We start from the raw sequence: 20331 nt of genomic DNA on the forward strand, positions 1-20331 counted from the left end.
CCAAAAGCTTCTTATCTGAACAATCGGTTCTGGGGGATATATGCTATGTATACGACCGATCTCATCCATTTTTTCAGACAATAATACGTGCAATATATGAACGCATTTGATGAAGTTTGAAGCTTCAATCTGATAAATTGCGGAAGATATGACAAAAATCCTCTTTTCTGACAAATCGGTTACGTGACAAATGTCTAATCGGACACCTAAATATACCCGCTCACCAAATTGTATCAAGATATCTCAAAAATTGAGGGACTAGTTTGCATACAAACAGACAGACGGACATGGCTAAATCAACTCAGCTCTTCATTCTGATAATTTCGTTATACTTAATGGTGGATCTATCTATTTTCCTTTAGGGACTTACAATTTTGAGATTCGTGACGAAGTTAATATATCATTTCATTTTCATGAAAGGTATAATAACAAAATTTGCATAGGGCGATGGTTACTCGGACATGTTTCTGAATTTCACTTCTTCATCAGGTAGCTTTTCGGGATCTTAGTATTGAGTTCGGAAACCAGTATGAAATATGAATTTTGGGGATTTCGACTTCAATTCTCAGCTCCTGAAAAGATAGCTGATGAAGGAATGAAATTCAAAAACCATCGCCGTGTGCAAATTTTGTAATATTTCTCTAATATCAATAACAAATACAATTGTAGAAAGTAATAGGAGCATGTTTCGCCAATTAAATACACATTAAACTAGTATAATCTGATAAAGCCTATCTACATTATTGTATTACATCACAATCTTTATAACGGACATGCAATAACGTATGTGGACTATTTAGAGTTTAACGCTTCGGCCGTTCAGTATGATTCGCCGTGAATTCAAAGTGAACTTTAGTTTGATAATTGCGACCTATATCGTAATCGGTTTGGCAAATTTCATTCGAACAGAGTATTTGCCTCCAAATTACGGTGAAAATTCTAACACAGAAACTTCTGAAACTAAACCAAGGCTTGGTAGTGGTGCGACAAACGGGCGCGCAAATATTAACTATCGCTTACCCAACAACACTGAACCTATTCACTACAACGTCGATATAACCACCAATGTTCACAACGGTACCAGAGAATTTACTGGACGAGTTCAAATTTTACTTACTGCTACCGAGGACACAAGAACTATTGTAGTTCATGCACTTCGACTTGGAGGTTTTCTAGCGACGATTAAAAGTGCAGATGAAACAAATGCTGCTGAGTATGCCATGAATTGGTCATACGAACAGGAACGAGAATTTCTTAGCTTAACACCTCAAGACACAAATATAAATTTTAACAAAGGTACCAATTGGACCTTGACAATCGCTTATATAGGCGAAATAAATACATATGGTGCAGGATTTTACATGCCTACCTACAAAGATAGTATGAACAAAATACAGTAAGAATTTTACAATTACAAAATTTACTTAATGAGCATGGACAATTTAAAAAACAATTCCCCACATGTGTGAAATTTTTAAATATCGAAAGCAAAGTTTCTAACACCCTATAAAAAACTGCGTATTTAGAGTTGATATGGCCAAATTCTAAAACAAAACAATAAAAAAAAAAAACTAAATAGAAAATAATATAGATTATGGTAACAGTGGTGTGTCATTATCTTGCAAACTTGCCATATCCATATTCATATCCACATTAAGCAGCTGATCCAACCAACCTTATAGTGCCATACCAATCAATTGGTTTTTGGTTTTTCGCCATATCCATTACTCATAAATATTTCATTGCGTGAATTTATCAACTTTTTGGATATTTTATTTTTTGCTTTGGATATATTTTGACCATGATGCAATTATTACAGGTGACTGACGTTGTCAGCTTCTCTCTCCAATTTGCCGTCTTGAACTCCCGCTCTCAAATTCAATTTGCCTCCTTGCGAAACTACTTATGTATTCATTCATTGTATTTTTCAAATCAAAGTTGTGCAAATTTGTCTGACGTGATCACTAATTGACTAAAATAGTGTAATCAGTGGCATGCCTTATGTTATCCACATGCTATTCCTTCTTAGATAGAGGAAGACATCAAGATGTGTACCACGACTCTCGGCGAAAAAGGACATATGAGTTGGAGTCGGTGCATTTCCATGTTTTGCTGTCTTGGGAATTCCTACCGTGGATCCCTCCCATGTCGATTTTGGGCATATATTTCTGCACATTGCAAATACAATAAAAGTTTTTTGTGTTATTTGTATAATATTTCAGCATTAAAACATTTAGAATGTCAAAACAACTCGCACAGTGCTTGAAAGTTCCAGTGGAATATTAGTTTGGGTACCTAAAATTTAGGCCAACTCGCACCCAGCCTTAAATTTATAGAAATCAATTTTCTGGAAAAGTATGCGACGGCATCACTTTTTCCTCTACTTCTGCTTGGTGTTGACTTTTCCATCACTCAAGTCTATAAAAATTGTCATTGTTTATTTGTATTTTTTAAGCTAAATTATGGAAATTAAATATCTTTGTCATAAAATAATGGTAGGATGGTTACAATAATAATGATTATGGGTGCGAGTTTCCCTAAGTTGCTACCTTAATTGAGAAAAAACCTAAATCACTGGAAACTATCGGTAAGGTAGTACAAAAGAAAAAATTAAGAATTTTTTGAGCATACTTTCCAACCTTAAAGTCAAATTTTAAAAACAAAAAAATTTTTTGATATTTCTTTAATTTTGTTTTTCACTTTTAAATGTATGTATGTGAAATGTGCATCTACATACAAACATAGTAGCTACCATATAGCCAAGGCCGTTAATGATGTGGTAGGTATGGCGATCGATTTGTAAATACGGTGCCAATTAGTTGAGTTTTTGCGGTGAAACCATGACAAGGAATGTGGATCAAAGTCTGCGCAAGTTTTTCAGAAGTGGTCACTAACTGGCCAAAAATGTGTAAGCAGTGGCATGCTAAATGTTTTCCACATCGTTTTTCTTTGATAGTGGGAGACGCCCTCAAGATGTGTTCAACGACGCTCGGCGAAAAAGGTCCTACAAGTTGAAGCAGACGCAGCATCATGTATTGTTTTCTAGGAAACTCCTACTATGAAGTCTTCATAGTCCAAGTCCATTTAAAGTATGCATGCATTGCATTTTTTTTAAACCTGGCGCTGAATAAAACAATTTTCGGGCATAGGTAAAGCCTGTGGGGCCAGATACATCTTTGTCCACTCTGGTGCTAAATCGCCAATGCTGCTGCATGCGATCGTATAATAGATTTTTTATACTCAGTTGAGCAGAGCTCACAGAGTATATTAAGTTTGATTGGATAACGGTTGGTTGTACAGGTATAAAGGAATCGAGATAGATATAGACTTCCATATATCAAAATGATCAGGATCGAAAAAAAAATTTGATTGAGCCATGTCCGTCCGTCCGTCCGTTAACACGCTAACTTGAGAAAATTTTGAGGTATCTTTATGAAATTTGGTATGTAGGTTCCTTAGCACTCATCTCAGATCGCTATTTAAAATGAGCGATATCGGACTATAACCACGCCCACTTTTTCGATATCGAAAATTTCGAAAAACCGAAAAAGTGCAATAATTCATTACCATGACGCAGAATAGACGCAGAATAGAATAGAAAATTTGTAAATGTTTTGACAATGGGCGTGGCTCCGCCCACTTTTGAAAGAAGGTAATTTAAAATTTTACAAGCTGTAATTTGGCAGTCGTTGAAGATATCATGATGAAATTTGGCAGGAACGTTACTCCTGTTACTATATGTACGTTTAATAAAAATTAGCAAAATCGGAGAAGGACCACGCCCACTTCTAAAAAAAATTTTTTTTTTTAAGTAAAATTTTAACAAAAAATTTAATATCTTTACAGTATATAAGTAAACTATGTCAAAATTCAACTCCAGTAATGATATGGGGCAACAAAATACAAAAATAAAGGAAAATTTCAAAATGGGCGTGGCTCCGCCCTTTTTCATTTAATTTGTCTAGGATACTTTTAATGCCATAAGTCGAACAAAAATTTACCAATCCTTTTGAAATTTGGTAGGGGCATAGATTTTATGACGCTAACTGTTTTCTGTGAAAATGGGCGAAATCGGTTGAAGCCACGGCCAGTTTTTATACACAGTCGTCCGTCTGCCCTTCCGCATGGCCGTTAACACGATAATTTGAGCAAAAATCGACATATCTTTACTAAACTCAGTTCACGTACTTATCTGAACTCACTTTATCTTGGTATAAAAAATGAACGAAATCCGACTATGACCACGCCCACTTTTTCGATATCGAAAATTACGAAAAATTAAAAAAATGCCATAATTCTATACCAAATACGAAAAAAGGGATGAAACATGGTAATTGGATTGGCTTATTGGCGCGAAATATAACTTTAGAAAAAACTCTGTAAAATGGTTGTGACATTAAGTAGAAGAAAATGAAAACGTTCTGCAGGGCGAAATAAAAAACCCTTAAAATCTTGGAAGGTATTACATATATAAATAAATTAGCGGTATCCAACAGATGATGTTCTGGGTCACCCTGGTCCACATTTTGGTCGACATCTGGAAAACGCCTTCACATATACTACTACCACCACTCCCTTTTAAAACTCTCATTAATACCTTTAATTTGATACCCATATCGTACAAACAGGTTCTAGAGTCACTCCTGGTCCACCTTTATGGCGATATATCGAAAAGGCGTCCACCTATAGAACTAAGCCCCACGCCTTTTTAAAATACTCATTAACACCTTTCATTTGATACCCATATCGTACAAACATATTCTAGAGTCACCCCTGGTCCACCTTTATGGCGATATCTTGAAAAGGCGCCCACCTATAGAACGAAGGCCCACTCCCTTTTAAAAATACTCATTAACACCTTCCATTTGATACCCATATCGTACAAACAAAGGCTAGAGTCACCCCTGGTCCACCTTTATTGCGATACCTCCAAAAGGCGTCCACCTAGAGGACTAAGGCCCACTCCCTCTAAGGCCCAGAACTAAGGATCACTCCCTTTTAAAATACTCATTAATACCTTTCGTTTGATACCCATATTGTACAAACAAATTCTAGGGTCACCCCTGGTCCACCTTTATGGCGATATCTCGAAACGGCGTCCACCTATGGAACTAAGGATCACTCCCTTTTAAAATACTCATTAGCACCTTTCGTTTGATACCCATATTGTACAAACGTATTATAGAGTCACCCCTACTCCACCTTTATGGCGATATCTCTAAAAGGCGACCACACAACTACCACCACTCCCTTTTAAAACCCTCATTAATACCTTAAATTTGATACCCATATCGTACAAACAAAGTCTAGAGTCAACCCTGATCTACCTTTATGGCGATATCCCTAAATGGCGTCCACCTATAGAACTATGGCCCATTCCCTCATAAAATACTCTTTAATGCCTTTCATTTTTTACACATGTCATACAAACACATTCCAGGGTTTCCCTCGGTTCATTTTCCTACATGGCTATTTTCCCTTATGTTGTCACCATAGCTCTCAACTGAGTATGTAATGTTCGGTTACACCCGAACTTAACCTTCCTTACTTGTTTAATCTGCGATTTTTAAAAAGATATCTGTATTAAACGTTGCAAGGTATAACGATCATATTTACGCGCTCCACCTGTCCCATATCTTTTTTTCTATAGTTTTGGTTTTCGTTATGTTATTTTATGGTGCATTTGTGGTAATCAGATGGTACCAATAAAATGCATCATAAAGCACGCAAACCATTTATGACAGCAACCTTATCTGGTTTTCGCGCTCTCCCTTTTAGCTCACCAGTAAACTGATGTTCAGTGGCTACCGAGAAATTCATTGGACGCTGTAGGGTTCCTTTTTATATATTATACATTTTACCTGTGAACTTTATATACTTTGTTAATTCAATAGTTTATGTTCAATATCGAGGAAATAGTGATTGGCTCGAACCACGCGCAAAAGAATCTCCCTGGTGAATCACGATTTAAAAGTTTCTGTTGTATACTCTACATACGGCCCAAATATACTATCCCTGTTAACCGGCAGGGTATCGCGATACTTATTAGTGAGATATCGTATAGTTTTGTACTTTTCATGATTTCGTTATTTATACTTACACCCAGAAATATTTTTCTGAAGGCCGCAAATACAGAAGAATGTTATGAATAGAAATGCACCGATTGGGATCGGTTCGGGGTTATTTATTTATTTTTTAATTATCTTTTGACGAAAGAAAAATGTAAAGTTCCAACGTCGAAACGGGTGTTTCGATCCTCTCCCGAAATTTTTGGACATTGTTTAGCAGTCGCTCCTAAGAGTTACGAACCTTTTTGAATCTAGGACTTTTGATATGTTAGGGCAGTCCGCTACCTCTATTCCAAAAATAAGTTACAACCTTATAAAAACAACCTCAGTATAAACATCTAAATGAAAGATCTTGGAATGTAGCGCGTTACATGCAAACAAACGTATTCAAATGATTCCTTTTGTTTTGTTTAAATACGACGTTAAACGTCTTTGGATTGGTATCATACTGTCGTACCTCATTTAAATTCAAAGACACTCTCAGGAACAACACTTAGGTAAAAGGTCGTTCATTGTAGTTACATAATACAATATCCATATAACAAATTGCGTCCAAATCGGTTGATGCTATGCTGAGATAGTAGTGAATATACCAATATCCACTGATATAAATATATGTATCAGAGCTGTAAAATGATTCAATCAATACAGTTATAAATCAAGATATTCATTTTAAAAATATGATTGGTTGAATTCAAATATATAAGCCAAGTTTGAATGCGATTTCTTGTTTTCCATTCAAAAATTCCGTTAGTGATTGCATGACTGAAAAAAAAGCATTCAGCTTGACTGTGAGTGCATCGAAAGCACTCCCACTCACGAGTGATTGTAAAATTTGTTGACTGCAATCACCCTTTCATTCAGTTCCATTGAAATTTTCATTTTCAGGGTTGATACTTTCGTACTTTTGATGCTTAACATACCTGTGATTGGTTTGAAGTTGTCAAAATAGTTATAAGTAACCGGATTGCTATATTTCATTTATAACATTATGTTTGATTCTAAAAAGTTTTATCGATTTCTAATTTTATTTAGTATGAAAGACAGGAATGTTTAACCTGCCGAAAATATACTTTTTTCCTGTTTTACATGGCGCTTTTTCAAATTGTCATGTTTAACGCAATTGAGCAAGTTGTTTCAACTATTCTTATCCTGAAGAATGTCATAAACATTTTTTTAATAAATTTTTAAATTTCAACTTTCATAAAAAGGAACTTAAATTTTTTCGTACTATTTTAGGGAGAATTTGAGCATTTGTGTAGCAAGTGAGTGGTACTGAATGCATGACTTCACACACCAAAAATGTGAAATCACCTGAGTGCACTCATTGATTTCAGTATATTTATTTCTGCAGTTTGATTTAGCATTCTTTTCAACTGCATGCGATGCTGAATGAAATCCTTATTTCTCAGCATGATTGCAGAATTAAAAAATTTAAAGCATGATTCTCGTATGAAGAAAAGATTGTGAAAAACTGATTGTAGAAAAGCTCTAATTTCAAAAAGGAAATAATTTAATTCTTCAACAGCTCTGATATATATGTACAAGAAATATACAAGAAGCAACAAGTTTTAATATTAATATAAGTAATATTTTAATGTAAAAATTAAAAAAATTGCATTCTCGATACTATTTTAGATTTAGTGCTTTTCTTCAAAAAAGTATCAAATACGGTCTCTTCTGTTCTTCCCCTTTCTTTCGTCCTTCATATTGTATGGGAGCTTTCAAAAGGAAGTGTCACTACACACATGACGAAATTAATATTCAGGTGTTCTCATCCCGTTGATGTTTTCCCTTATTCTGACAAGTTCGGCATGCATATTTTAGAGGGTTGTCTATCATAAAAAACTGCCTTTGAACTCTACTACGATCGGAGTAAATTTTACTTTACGTTAAGAAATATAAAAACTTTATAAGCCGCTGCCAGAATTTCTTAGACAAAAACATTAAAGTAACTTTGTATTCCCCAACAGAATATAGTAATAATTTCGCAGAAAACTAATTTCTTTAAAGAGTTTGTACGAAAAATTAAGCAATCAAAATTTATAACATTTATAATATACCTAAATACTAGCAAATAGAGCTGCCGAAAAGGTGAGGTTAGATTGTTGCCATCACCTTTATTATTGGACTAGCTTATTCCCGTGGGTTCCACCCCACGTTTCTATAAAAATATGCAAAATAAATAACACAAATTTTAAAGTTATTTTAAGGATGTGCATTTGCGAATTTAGGTACTGCTGCAACCATAGGATATACTATATTTTTTGTAAATTATTTGGAGTATAAATAAAAAGATTTTTTGATGAGCCAACTCTGGAGTAGGCTACCTATAATTGGCCATGGGTGAAACATGATTTGGTAAGATTGACTCCTGCTACAGCTAATGACATTCCTTGAGCTTTATTGATAGACATTGCGAAAGCCAACCTAATAGGAAATTGGAGGCGTTTGAAATTTAAAGGCATATCTGTCGGTATTAATTGAGTCCTTGGTATGAAAACTTTGTTGTATTCGAAATTTCCCGATCAAATCATTGCTTCAATGACATTGGAAGTTTTTTTATGATAAGCCTTGTCGCATTACATAAGCGTGGAGGATCCAAATTACGAAGCATAATATTATGGACCCTTTTTTAAGGATCAATCGATGAGGAGGAATTCCTGGTGGCTCCAAGGATTTCAACCGGACAATGCACTGCTTGCGATTCTTCCACGACTGTGTCAATGGATTGTTAAGTAGTATCGTTTGTTTGAATTTTATATAGATATACAAGATGTTGACAGACTGAAATTAACAAAAAAGTTTAACGCCGGCAGATTACTAACGTCCAGACGAAATAACAGCCAAACTCAAGTCTGTAGTTAAACTTTAGCTATTAAAATAACCTAAGTTTGTACGGCGGCCATAGTTCTCAAAAATCCCATTTGTAGGGAAGTTGCCACGCCTGCTTTTCCATAATTCCACATTTTACTCTAGGTGTTAGGACTTAACGTCATAAAGCTCCTTACCAATTTTTATTATCCTACCATTACTACATCCAGAGATATAAGTATGATATATTCCATTTGTATGGGAGGCCCCCTTCTCCCTTACCCTACATTTTCTTGGTGGTGTTAGGGATTGACCTCATATAACTCTTTACCGAATTTTAATGTTCTAGCACGAATACCTTCAGAGTTATGCAGTATCAAAGATTCCATTTGTATGGCAGGTGCCACGCTCCTTTTATATATATAAATTATTTTTAGCCTATGACCATCCCTGGAAGGTTTCAAGTGGGTTGTGCAAATTTGGTTGTGATCGGTAGATCCTTTTAGGACGCAACCCGATCTATACCTACATACATAATTTGAATTTTATATATACATACTTTTGAGGCATTACATATGAAAAGATAGGTCGACCTCTCCAATTTTCTTCAAATTACGAAGACATGTAATATTTGACGTCTAGAATAGTGTCTGAAAATATTTTTTTAATATTTTGAATATTTTGGATTTTATTGACAGTTGAAAATTTTTGAAAGCTTTTCTTTGAGTTAAAATATCTTTTAAATTATTAATTTTAGAAAAAAAATCTTTTAAAATTATTGACGTTTATAAAAAAAATGTTAAATGTGTTAATGATAATTTTAAAAGGGAGTGGGCCTAAGTTCTATAGGTGGACGCCTTTTCGAGATATCGCCACAAAGGTGGACCAGGGGTGACTCTAGAATTTATTTTGTACGATATGAGTATCAAATGCAAGGTGTTAATGAGTATTTTAAAAGGGAGTGGGCCTTAGTTCTATGGGTGGACGCCTTTTCTGGATATCGCCATAAACGTGGACCAGGGGTGACTCTAGAATGCGTTTGTACAATATGGGTATTAAATGAAAGGTGTTAATGAGTAGTTTACAAGGGCGTGGGCCTTAGTTCTATAGGTGGACGCCTTTTCGAGATATCGCCATAAGGGTGGACCAGGGGTTACTCTAGAATTTGTTTGTACAATATGGGTATCAAATGAAAGGTGTTAATGAGTATTTTAAAAGGGCGTGGGCCTTAGTTCTATAGGTGGACGCCTTTTCAAGATATCGCCATAAAGGTGGACCAGGGGTGACTCTAGAATTTGTTTGTACGATATGGGTATCAAATGAAAGGTGTTAATGAGTATTTTAAAAGGGAGTGGGCCTTAGTTCTATAGGTGGATGCCTTTTCGAGATATCGCCATAAAGGTGGGCCAGGTGTGACTCTAGAATTTTTTTGTACGATATGGATATCAAATGAAAGGTGTTAATGAGTATTTGAAAAAAGTGGGCCTTAGTTCTATATGTGGACGCCTTTTGGAGATATCGCCATAAAGGTGGACCAGGGGTGACTCTAGAATGTGTTTGTACGATATGGGTATCAAATTGAAGTTATTAATGAGGGTTTTAAAAGGGAGTGGCCCTTAGTTGTATATGTGAAGGCGTTTTCGAGATATCGACCAAAATGTGGACCAGGGTGATTCCAGAACATCATCTGTCGGGTACCGCTAATTTTTTTATATATGTAATACCACGAACAGTATTCCTTCCAAGATTCCAAGGGCTTTTGATTTCGCCCTGCAAAACTTTTTCATTTTCTTCTACTTAATATGGTAGGTGTCACACCCATTTTACCAAGCTTTTTTCTAAAGTTATATTTTGCGTAAATAGACCAATACAATTACCATGTTGCATCCCTTTTTTCGTATTTGGTATATAATTATGGCATTTTTTTTCATTTTTCGTAATTTGCGATATCGAAAAAGTGGGCGTGGTCATAGTCGGATTTTGGCCATTTTTTACACCAATACAAATTGAGTTCAGATAAGTACGTGAACTGAGTTTAGTAAAGATATATCGATTTTTGCTCAAGATATCGTGTTAACGGCCGAGCGGAAGGACAGACGGTCGACTGTGTATAAAAACTGGGCGTGGCTTCAACTGATTTCGCCCTTTTTCACAGAAAACAGTTATCGTCCTAGAATCTAAGCCTCTACCAAATTTCACAAGGATTGGTAAATTTTTGTTCGACTTATGGCATTAAAAGTATCCTAGACAAATTAAATGAAAAAGGGCGGAGCCACGCCCATTTTGAAATTTTCTTTTATTTTTGTATTTTGTTGCAACATATCATTACTGGAGTTGAATGTTGACATAATTTACTTATATACTGTAAAGATATTAACTTTTCTTTTAAAATTTGAAATTAAAAAAAAAAAATTTTTAAAAGTGGGCGTGGTCGTTCTCCGATTTTGCTAATTTTTATTAAGCAGACATACAGTAATAAGAGTAACGTTCCTGCCAAATTTGATCATAATATCTTCAACGACTGCCAAATTACAGCTTGCAGAACTTCTAAATTACCTTCTTTTAAAAGTGGTCGGTGCCACGCCCATTGTCCAAAATTTTACTAGTTTTCTATTCTGCGTCATAAGTTCAACCCGCCTACCAAGTTTCATCGCTTAATCCGTATTTGGTAATGAATTATCGCACTTTTTCGATTTTTCGAAATTTTCGATATCGAAAAAGTGGGCGTGGTTATTGTCCGATATCGTTCATTTTAAATAGCGATCTGAGATGAGTGCCCAGGAACTTACATACCAAATTTCATCAAGATAGCTCAAAATTTACTCAAGTTATCGTGTTAACGGACGGACGGACGGACGGACATGGCTCAATCGATTTTTTTTTCGATACTAATGATTTTGATATATGGAAGTCTATATCTATCTCGATTGCTTTATACCTGTACAACCAACCGTTATCCAATCAAATTTAATATACTCTGTGAGCTCTGCTCAACTGAGTATAATTAGGTCAGTTCTTTTATTACTTTAAAAATTTTACAATCGCTCTTATTACAAGTCGATACAACTTTACATTTAATTTCGTTGCTTGAAAAGGGTATAAAGCTGTGGAATTACCGTGTGATTGGTTCGAACAGCTGTAGCGAAACGATCCTTTAGGAAATATTTTTCTTTGTGGTAATCAGCTTTGGAACAGAAACCAAATTGCATTGTTTTAAATTCATTTTTGACAGTATTAAAAAATACAATTGGGGTAGTAATTGGTGTGGAGTCAGGACGGCGTAAACTTTCTTTTCGAACAAATCTTTTAACAGTACCACCGATTCCATCACAAGCGTTTTTACCATGCGATGTGGCAAAATAGTGCCATTCCGCTTTTATATTAATATCCTGAAAGTGATACACTAAATTTATAAAATTGTATTTATTTTTATATTGCGAAACTGCGCCATCTGAAAAGTAGTAAATTTATTTAACATTGTCGTTATTATATTTTGATACAAGCCAATTAATCATTTTCTTTTGAAATAAATAAACAGCAGTGGTATCATGGATATTACACTCTGAAATGAGTACAAAGCTCTCAAATGTGAAGCTCTTATTCTTATCCTTTTCTGCGCGATAAAAAAAGGGGTGAACTGTAACCTGATTGCTACTCCAGTGGTATTCCTGAATGGCGCTCTGTACCAGAAAAGTGAAATTTTCAGAGAAGTCACCAACTACTATAAATTCGCCTTTCTTTAACTGAAGTTTAAGTGCTTTGAAGAATTTGTTTTGGCTCTTGGCTATAAAATTGTGTGTTAAAAGTACTGATGCATCGGCTTTCAGCAATTCAATAAACGTATGAGTATCTTTATTCACTGTTTCTATAGAAGAAAGGTATCTATTGGTCCATTTTAAAAATTCCTAACTTTTTATATTATTTACTTCAAATGCTTTTCAAAGTTCAATACTTATTCCTTCAAAACCTGGACAAGAATTACACTTTCTAAGTTGACAATTATGTTCGAATTTCTCACAAGTCATCTCACGTAAGACATCTTCGTATTGTAACGAACTTGCTGCAAATCCTCTTATTTGCAACCCTCTGCTAAGTTCGTATCGCTAAACTGTTGAATAAATAACTCCAATATTGAATAATTGAAAAATGGCCTTTATTACAGTACTTCACAATAACACTTATACTTTGCAACGAATAGCAAGCTTAATAACCAAACTGATTGATAGCTCAAATGAAACTCTACTATACAAAATAATTCTGCTATAGCTCGCTAGATAGCGCTTAATCGAAATCTCAAATCAAACTGAATTACTTCTTACTCGCTTGCCCCGCTTTTATAGTTTACGCTGCATACTTCTAGGCTCTTCGATTTCCAGAACTTACTAGTTGTTTCGGCTACAAAATCGCCAGCCACAACTAAGTGCACAAATTATTGCTCTCTCTTGTGACAACTCAGATAAGATATATGCATGTGTTTGTAGTTTACAGTCTCCCGCACACACATAAGCGTATAAGTAAATTCATCGGTGTGTGACATCTCATCTCTCGCTGCCTTGTATGTAAATGTTGCTCGTCGGAATGTGTACATATGTGTAGACGCAATTATTGATTCGTTTATGTAGATACATAATGATTGAATTATTGATGTGAATTCACGTCACTGCTTAGCATCGGCCTGGAGATGGCAGCACTCCTCAGTTTTGCTAAAATTCGTAACAGTATGTTTGTATAGAAATTTGGTTGGAGATATCTTTTAAAGCATGCATCATTAATTTGAAATTTTGATGAACTTTACAAACACATGCTGTGTGAGTTCCAGCAGCGTCGGCCAAAATACATTCCCTATGACGTAGTTCGGCAAATTTACTGAATCCAACTTTTAAATCAGGATACATATTTTTAAATTCGACATAAGCTTCTTTCAGATTGCACAAGACCAATCGTTTCCGAATTTTTGACTTTTTTCCATCCGTTTGTCTTACAGATACGCAATCGTTCTGCCCAGGCATAAGTCGACTTGGACTACGGAAATATCATTTTCGGAAATCTTCCTTCCTGATATTTTTTGAGTTGGGTGGGAACCAAATCCAAACATATTTTGGGTTTTTTTCGCTTGAGAAGCTAACTTATAAGTTGTATTAAATTCTTTTTGGAGTTTGTATGCTGTCCAACTTGGTGGAAAAATTGTCAACCAAAAAATCTTTTCTGAATAATTCGAAATGGTTTGAAACTTTTTCTTTACAGATAAAAGCATTTCTAAGCCGTCATCTCCTCCTATATACACTTCACTATCTTCATCAGAACTTATATTTGGTGATGGATTTACTTCGGAACCTGTTTTTACATTGGAAAATTTAATTTCATTCAATGGAATTTTAATAATACTATTGCTAACCTCTTTAGATGGTACAGAATCTTTTAGAATTTTAATCCTGCAGCAAAAGCAGACATGTTTCCCCAAATTGGATAGTTCTTTTAATAGTTCTGGCGTGGATTTACCTACATTTTTTTAACCCAGTTGTGATTAGGCAAATCAAATGGATTACAACAAAATTTTTTATTTGGCATTTTTGGGAATCAGAATATGTATGTATTAGTTTGTAAGAAATACAGCGAACAGCTTTGGAGAAGAACCTTTTCTTGTAGGAATCAAATAGCAAATGACTATGAAATGCAATCAATTTTCATAAGGTAATACTGTGCGTAACGAAAACAAAAAAAAACAATTCTTTTAAATTTGAAGGGTAGGTTAAGAACACATTCAAGTTTCTTTCAGATTTTTTTAAGGAGAATCGGTGCTATCCTTCATTACTTTACACTGAAGAAAAAATTTATTTTATTTTTCAATTATGTTATTTTTCAGAATTTTGAGACCATACAATTTTTTTTATGCACTTCAATAACTTTAAAAACTTTTTGTAGTAAAAGATTTTTTTCTAAAATTAATAATTTAGAAGATATTGTTACGAATGTTAGCAAAACTAAGGAGTGCTGCCATCTCCAGGCCGATGCTAAGCAGTGACGTGAATTCACATCAATAATTCAATCATTATGTATCTACATAAACGAATCAATAATTGCGTCTACACATATGTACACATTCCGACTAGCAACATTTACATACAAGGCAGCGAGAGATGAGATGTCACACACAGATGAATTTACTTATACGCTTATGTGTGTGCGGGAGACTGTAAACTACAAACTCTCATATGTACATCTGAGAAGCGCTAAAAAGTAGACAATTGTAAACAAGTAGAAACTATATGAGAACTATACACACACGAATATAGTTGGTAAGTTCAGGAAATGGAAGAGCCTAGAAGTATGCAGCGTAAACTATAAAAGCGGGGCAGGCGAGTAAGAAGTAATTCAGTTTGATTTGAGATTTGGATTAAGCGCTATCTAGCGAGCTATTATTTTGAATAGTATAGTTTCATTTGAGCTGTCAATCAGTTTGGTTATTAAGTAAGCTATTCGTTGCAAAGTACAAGTGTTATTGTGAAGTACTTGAATAAAGGCCATTTTGCATTATTACATATTGGAGTTATTTATTCAACAGTTTAGCGATACGAACTTAGCAGAGGGTTAGGTTAGGTTAGGTTGGGTGGTAGCTTCCCTGATGAGAGGAAGCTCACTTGGACAACATGACGGTCCGTTGTGATACCACATATAATAAACTAAACTAACGGTGACGTAGATATAACTACTTAGAGAATCGTTGGGTAGCAACGATAAAGTTCCGAATGATCCCGATCTCAACCTTGGATAGCTCCTCGGGAGATCCAAGTGAGTCACCACCAAAATACTTTCGGCTAGTTCTGGCAAAAGCTGGGCAGTCAAGCATAAAGTGATTTGGTGATTCCACCTCATCATCCTCCATACAGCTGCAGCAGGATGGAGTTTCCAATATATTGAGACGTACCGCATGGATACCCATGGGACAGTGCCCTGTCAAAACCCCAATGACCATTGATAGGTGAGCCTTAGTGAACCCAATTATTTCAGCAGACCTCCTGCCATCCACTTTCGGCCAGAAAGATCTTGATATCCTACAAGACGTAGTGTCCGCCCAACGTTTGCTGAGCTGACTCGAGGTCCAGCTATGGAAGAGCAATCCACAGGTGGCTAGCGGAATCCCGAAATCCCTACAGCCATCTTCATCCGGTTCAGTTGTACCGATTCGGGCTAAGAGATCCGCTTGACAGTTACCCGGAATATCACTATGGCCCGGGACCCAGATAATCTTAATTGTAAAATAATTCGATGCAATCGCAAGTGTGGTCAGGCACTCCCAGACCACCCTCGATCGCACTGTAGTTGAGCTCAAGGCCTTTATAGCCGCTTGGCTATCAGAGTAGATGTTAAATTCCCTAACCGTAGTAGCGCTGGATAGCATTTCATCCACCGCATCCTTAATCGCAGCAAGTTCCGCTTGGAATACACTGCAGTGATCAGCCAACTTAAACTTGCGGCTTACATTTAGCTCTTGACAAAAGACCCCCCCGCCAACCTTTCCGTCCAACTTCGACCCATCCGTGAACAAGTTAACCGGTCCCATGCCCCAGATAATTCCTCTTCTCCACTCCTCCCTCGGGGGAATGATTGGGGTGAAGGTTGTATAGGGAGCGGCCACCGGCATGCAATAGTCCGTCCTGTCCGGGATAAAGCCGAAACTAGTAAGAAGGCTAGAGTGTCCGAAATCAGAAAGCATATAACCCATATCACGAAGCCTGACCAACGACCGGGCCGCGGCTGCCTTTCCCGCAATATCTACTGGATGTATATTCAGCATGACATTCAGTGCCAAGGTAGGTGTTGTTCTCATAGCGCCACTGATGCCGATAAGCGCCGTCCGTTGCACTGAAACTAGCATTTTGGAGGTGCTCGCCGTGTCCAGTGCTTTCCACCAGACCAGCACCCCATATAGCAGAATCGGTTTGACCACCAGCAGAGGGTTGCAAATAAGAGGATTTGCAAGCAAATTCGTTACAATTGGTGTCAGAAGAGGAATTGTTGAATAAATTCCGAAGACTTCGAATAAACTTGGACATAGCAAAGTTCAGTGAATTGAAGATCCAGCAACTGAAAAAGGAGTTGGAGAACCGTGGATTAAATACAAATGGCAATAAGATCGAACTTCAAGCACGACTACGAGAGGCAGTGGAATTAGAAGGAATTGACGTGGAAGAGTATGTCTTTCATCTTGATGGCGATGAGACAACAAAATTGGAGGAGAAAAATGAAACACCGCAGACAATGGCGAACACAGACTTGAACCTGATATTGGCTGCAATATCGGCACAAATTTCCGAAATGTCTTCACAAATATCCACCAACATGTCATCTCAACTGGAATCGCAAAAGACAGATATAACATCTAAGATGGAAACACAGTTAGAAGAACAGAAGACATATATGGCATCCAAGATGGAATCACAGGAGACACGTATTGCAGAAATGTCATCTGAAATAACAGCGAAGATTGAAGCACAAGAAGCACGAATATCCGAAATGTCGGCGCAAATTTCAGCACAGATATCATCGCAGATCTCTGCTCAACTGGAAGAGCAAGAAGAGCGTATCTCAACAAAGCTGGAGGCACAGGAAACAAAATTCTCATCGCAGCTGGAGGCTGTTAGTGAACGACAAACTAAAGTGGAGGCCGAGATGGATGCTTTGAAAGATCGGATTCAGGAGTTACAATTGAACCGTCCAATCACTTCAACGTCTACTCTGAAGGTAAAATCCCCAACGTTTGATGGTTCTGTTCCATTCCAGGTATTTAAGCTCCAATTTGAGAAGACGTCGGCAGCGAATAACTGGAATGCTGAAGATAAAGTTGCAGCTCTGTTCGTGGCATTGAAAGGGCCAGCAGCCGAAATCCTACAGACGATTCCCGAAGGAGAGCGGAACAACTATGAAGCATTGATGGCCGCTGTCGAGAGACGTTATGGAAGCGAGCATAGAAAACAGATATTCCAAATTGAGTTGCAAAACCGCTACCAAAAAGCAAATGAGACATTGCAAGAGTTTGCTTCAGATGTTGAAAGGTTGGCTCATCTCGCAAATGCGGACGCACCCGTGGAATACACCGAGAGAGTGAAGATTCAGAGCTTTATAAATGGCATAAGGGACGTCGAAACGAAGCGAGCCACATACGCGAACCCAAAGCAAACATTCGCAGAAACGGTGTCACAAGCTCTGATTCAGGAAACGGCGTCGCTTCTGTGTAAGCCAGTTTTCAAAGCACGCCGTGTGGAAGTAGAAAGGCCAGAGTGGGTAGACGCAATATTGGAGGCACTGAAAGGATCGCAAAAGCGAAGTGAAAAAGTTATCAAATGCTTCAAATGCGGGAAGTCCGGTCACATAGCACGTCATTGCGATCTTGGTCTTAATAGTTCCAACAATGTGGGTGGCCGTAAACACAAAGCTGGAGGAGATGAGCAGGAGCGAGTAAGAGGTAGAGAGCTAGATCCAGTTATTGAATGCTCTGTGATATCTGTGTCGCAAATTGGAAGGAAATCAAGCAGTCTTACCGTCAGAGGGAATGTGGATGGCAAAGAACGAGTACTGACTGTAGATACGGGCGCATCTCATTCCTTGATTCGATCTGATTTGGTCTACAAGAGAGTAAAGTCATTACCTGGAGCGAGGTTGCGTACGGTCACAGGCGAATATAACCAAGTCCAGGGAGAAGTAATATGTGAAGTCCTAATTGGGAAGGTCATGGTTCTACACAAATTCGTTGTGGCGGAGATCGTTGATGAAGTTATATTGGGAGTGGATTTCTTGGTTGACCATGACATCAAGATCGATATGCAGAGAAGGGTGATGCATTAGGAGAACCAAGATGTGCCACTTAACTTCAGTTTAGAAAAAGGGTTCAGCAGTAAGCGAGTGCTGGTGGAGGAGATTCGACAGAGACCACGAAAGTCAAAGAAAGTAGATCGAGCAAAGGTTGATGGATCGAATGTGCCAAATAAAGCGAAATTAAAAGTACCTGCGAGGAAAAGACCGGCATCAACAAACCCTAATGGACGCACTAAAATGACTGAAAGAATTTAATTTTTCAGAAAGAATGCAAGGATGGTTTCAAGCCAGCGCGCACTTTTGTTGGGAAACGTCGGAACGATACTGAGTATGTGAAGCCAATCCGTCAAGAACAAGCTCTACAAAGTAGTTCTTCATTGGCCAAGCAACAGAGTGCGAGAGAACGATCCAGAATAATGAGTAGTAAGATGGAACACAGGTACGACAGGGAAAATAATTCGGAAGGTTTCCGGAATGGAGATTTGGTACTGTTAAACAACCCTCACCGGCGGAAAGGTGTTCCAGCCCAATTTCGGTGCAGTTGGGAAGGCCCGTACAAAGTTTTGAAGAAGATCAGTGATACCATCTACCGCATACAAACCACTGGGAAACCACGGATTAGAAGGGTGGTACATTTGGAGATGCTAGCGGCGTTTAGATTGGGAGATTTGTCTGATCGGGACGATCAGACTTAGGTGGAGGGCAGTGTTACGAATGTTAGCAAAACTAAGGAGTGCTGCCATCTCCAGGCCGATGCTAAGCAGTGACGTGAATTCACATCAATAATTCAATCATTATGTATCTACATAAACGAATCAATAATTGCGTCTACACATATGTACACATTCCGACTAGCAACATTTACATACAAGGCAGCGAGAGATGAGATGTCACACACAGATGAATTTACTTATACGCTTTTGTGTGTGCGGGAGACTGTAAACTACAAACTCACATATGTACATCTGAGAAGCGCTAAAAAGTAGACAATTGTAAACAAGTAAAAACTATATGAGAACTATACACACACGAATATAGTTGCTAAGTTCTGGAAATGGAAGAGCCTAGAAGTATGCAGCGTAAACTATAAAAGCGGGGCAGGCGAGTAAGAAGTAATTCAGTTTGATTTGAGATTTGGATTAAGCGCTATCTAGCGAGCTATTATTTTGAATAGTAGAGTTTCATTTGAGCTGTCAATCAGTTTGGTTATTAAGTAAGCTATTCGTTGCAAAGTACAAGTGTTATTGTGAAGTACTTGAATAAAGGCCATTTTGCATTATTACATATTGGAGTTATTTATTCAACAGTTTAGCGATACGAACTTAGCAGAGGGTTGCAAATAAGACGATTTTCAAGCAAATTCGTTACAATATTTTAACTCAAAAAAAGCTTTCAAAAATTTTCAACTGTCAATAAAATCCAAAATATTCAAAATTTTTGAAAAATATTTTCACAAACTATTCTAGACGTCAAATACTACATGTCTTCCGAATTTGAAGAAAATCGGAGAGGTCGACCTATCTTTTCATATGGAATGCCTCTTATAGAAGATTATCACTACATCGAGCACCTGGCATTATTACATTATGCGTTTCGACAACGTGACTTATACTTGTGCAGACAGTTATTCAATTTT

General features: G+C 37.0%; 1 protein-coding gene across 1 annotated transcript in view; it reads left to right on the forward strand.

Moving 5' to 3' along the window:
- Nucleotides 1-807: 807 nt before the first annotated feature.
- Nucleotides 808-20331, forward strand: part of LOC137237142 (aminopeptidase N-like) — a 35285-nt gene continuing 15761 nt past the window's right edge. The window contains exon 1 of the mRNA XM_067760438.1: nucleotides 808-1396. Coding sequence (XP_067616539.1) covers nucleotides 825-1396 — 572 coding nt within the window. The 5' untranslated portion in view covers nucleotides 808-824. The remainder of the gene's footprint in view (nucleotides 1397-20331) is intronic.

The sequence above is a fragment of the Eurosta solidaginis genome, chromosome 1 (genome assembly GCF_040869045.1).
Source record: "Eurosta solidaginis isolate ZX-2024a chromosome 1, ASM4086904v1, whole genome shotgun sequence".
Taxonomy (NCBI): Eukaryota; Metazoa; Arthropoda; class Insecta; order Diptera; family Tephritidae; genus Eurosta; species Eurosta solidaginis.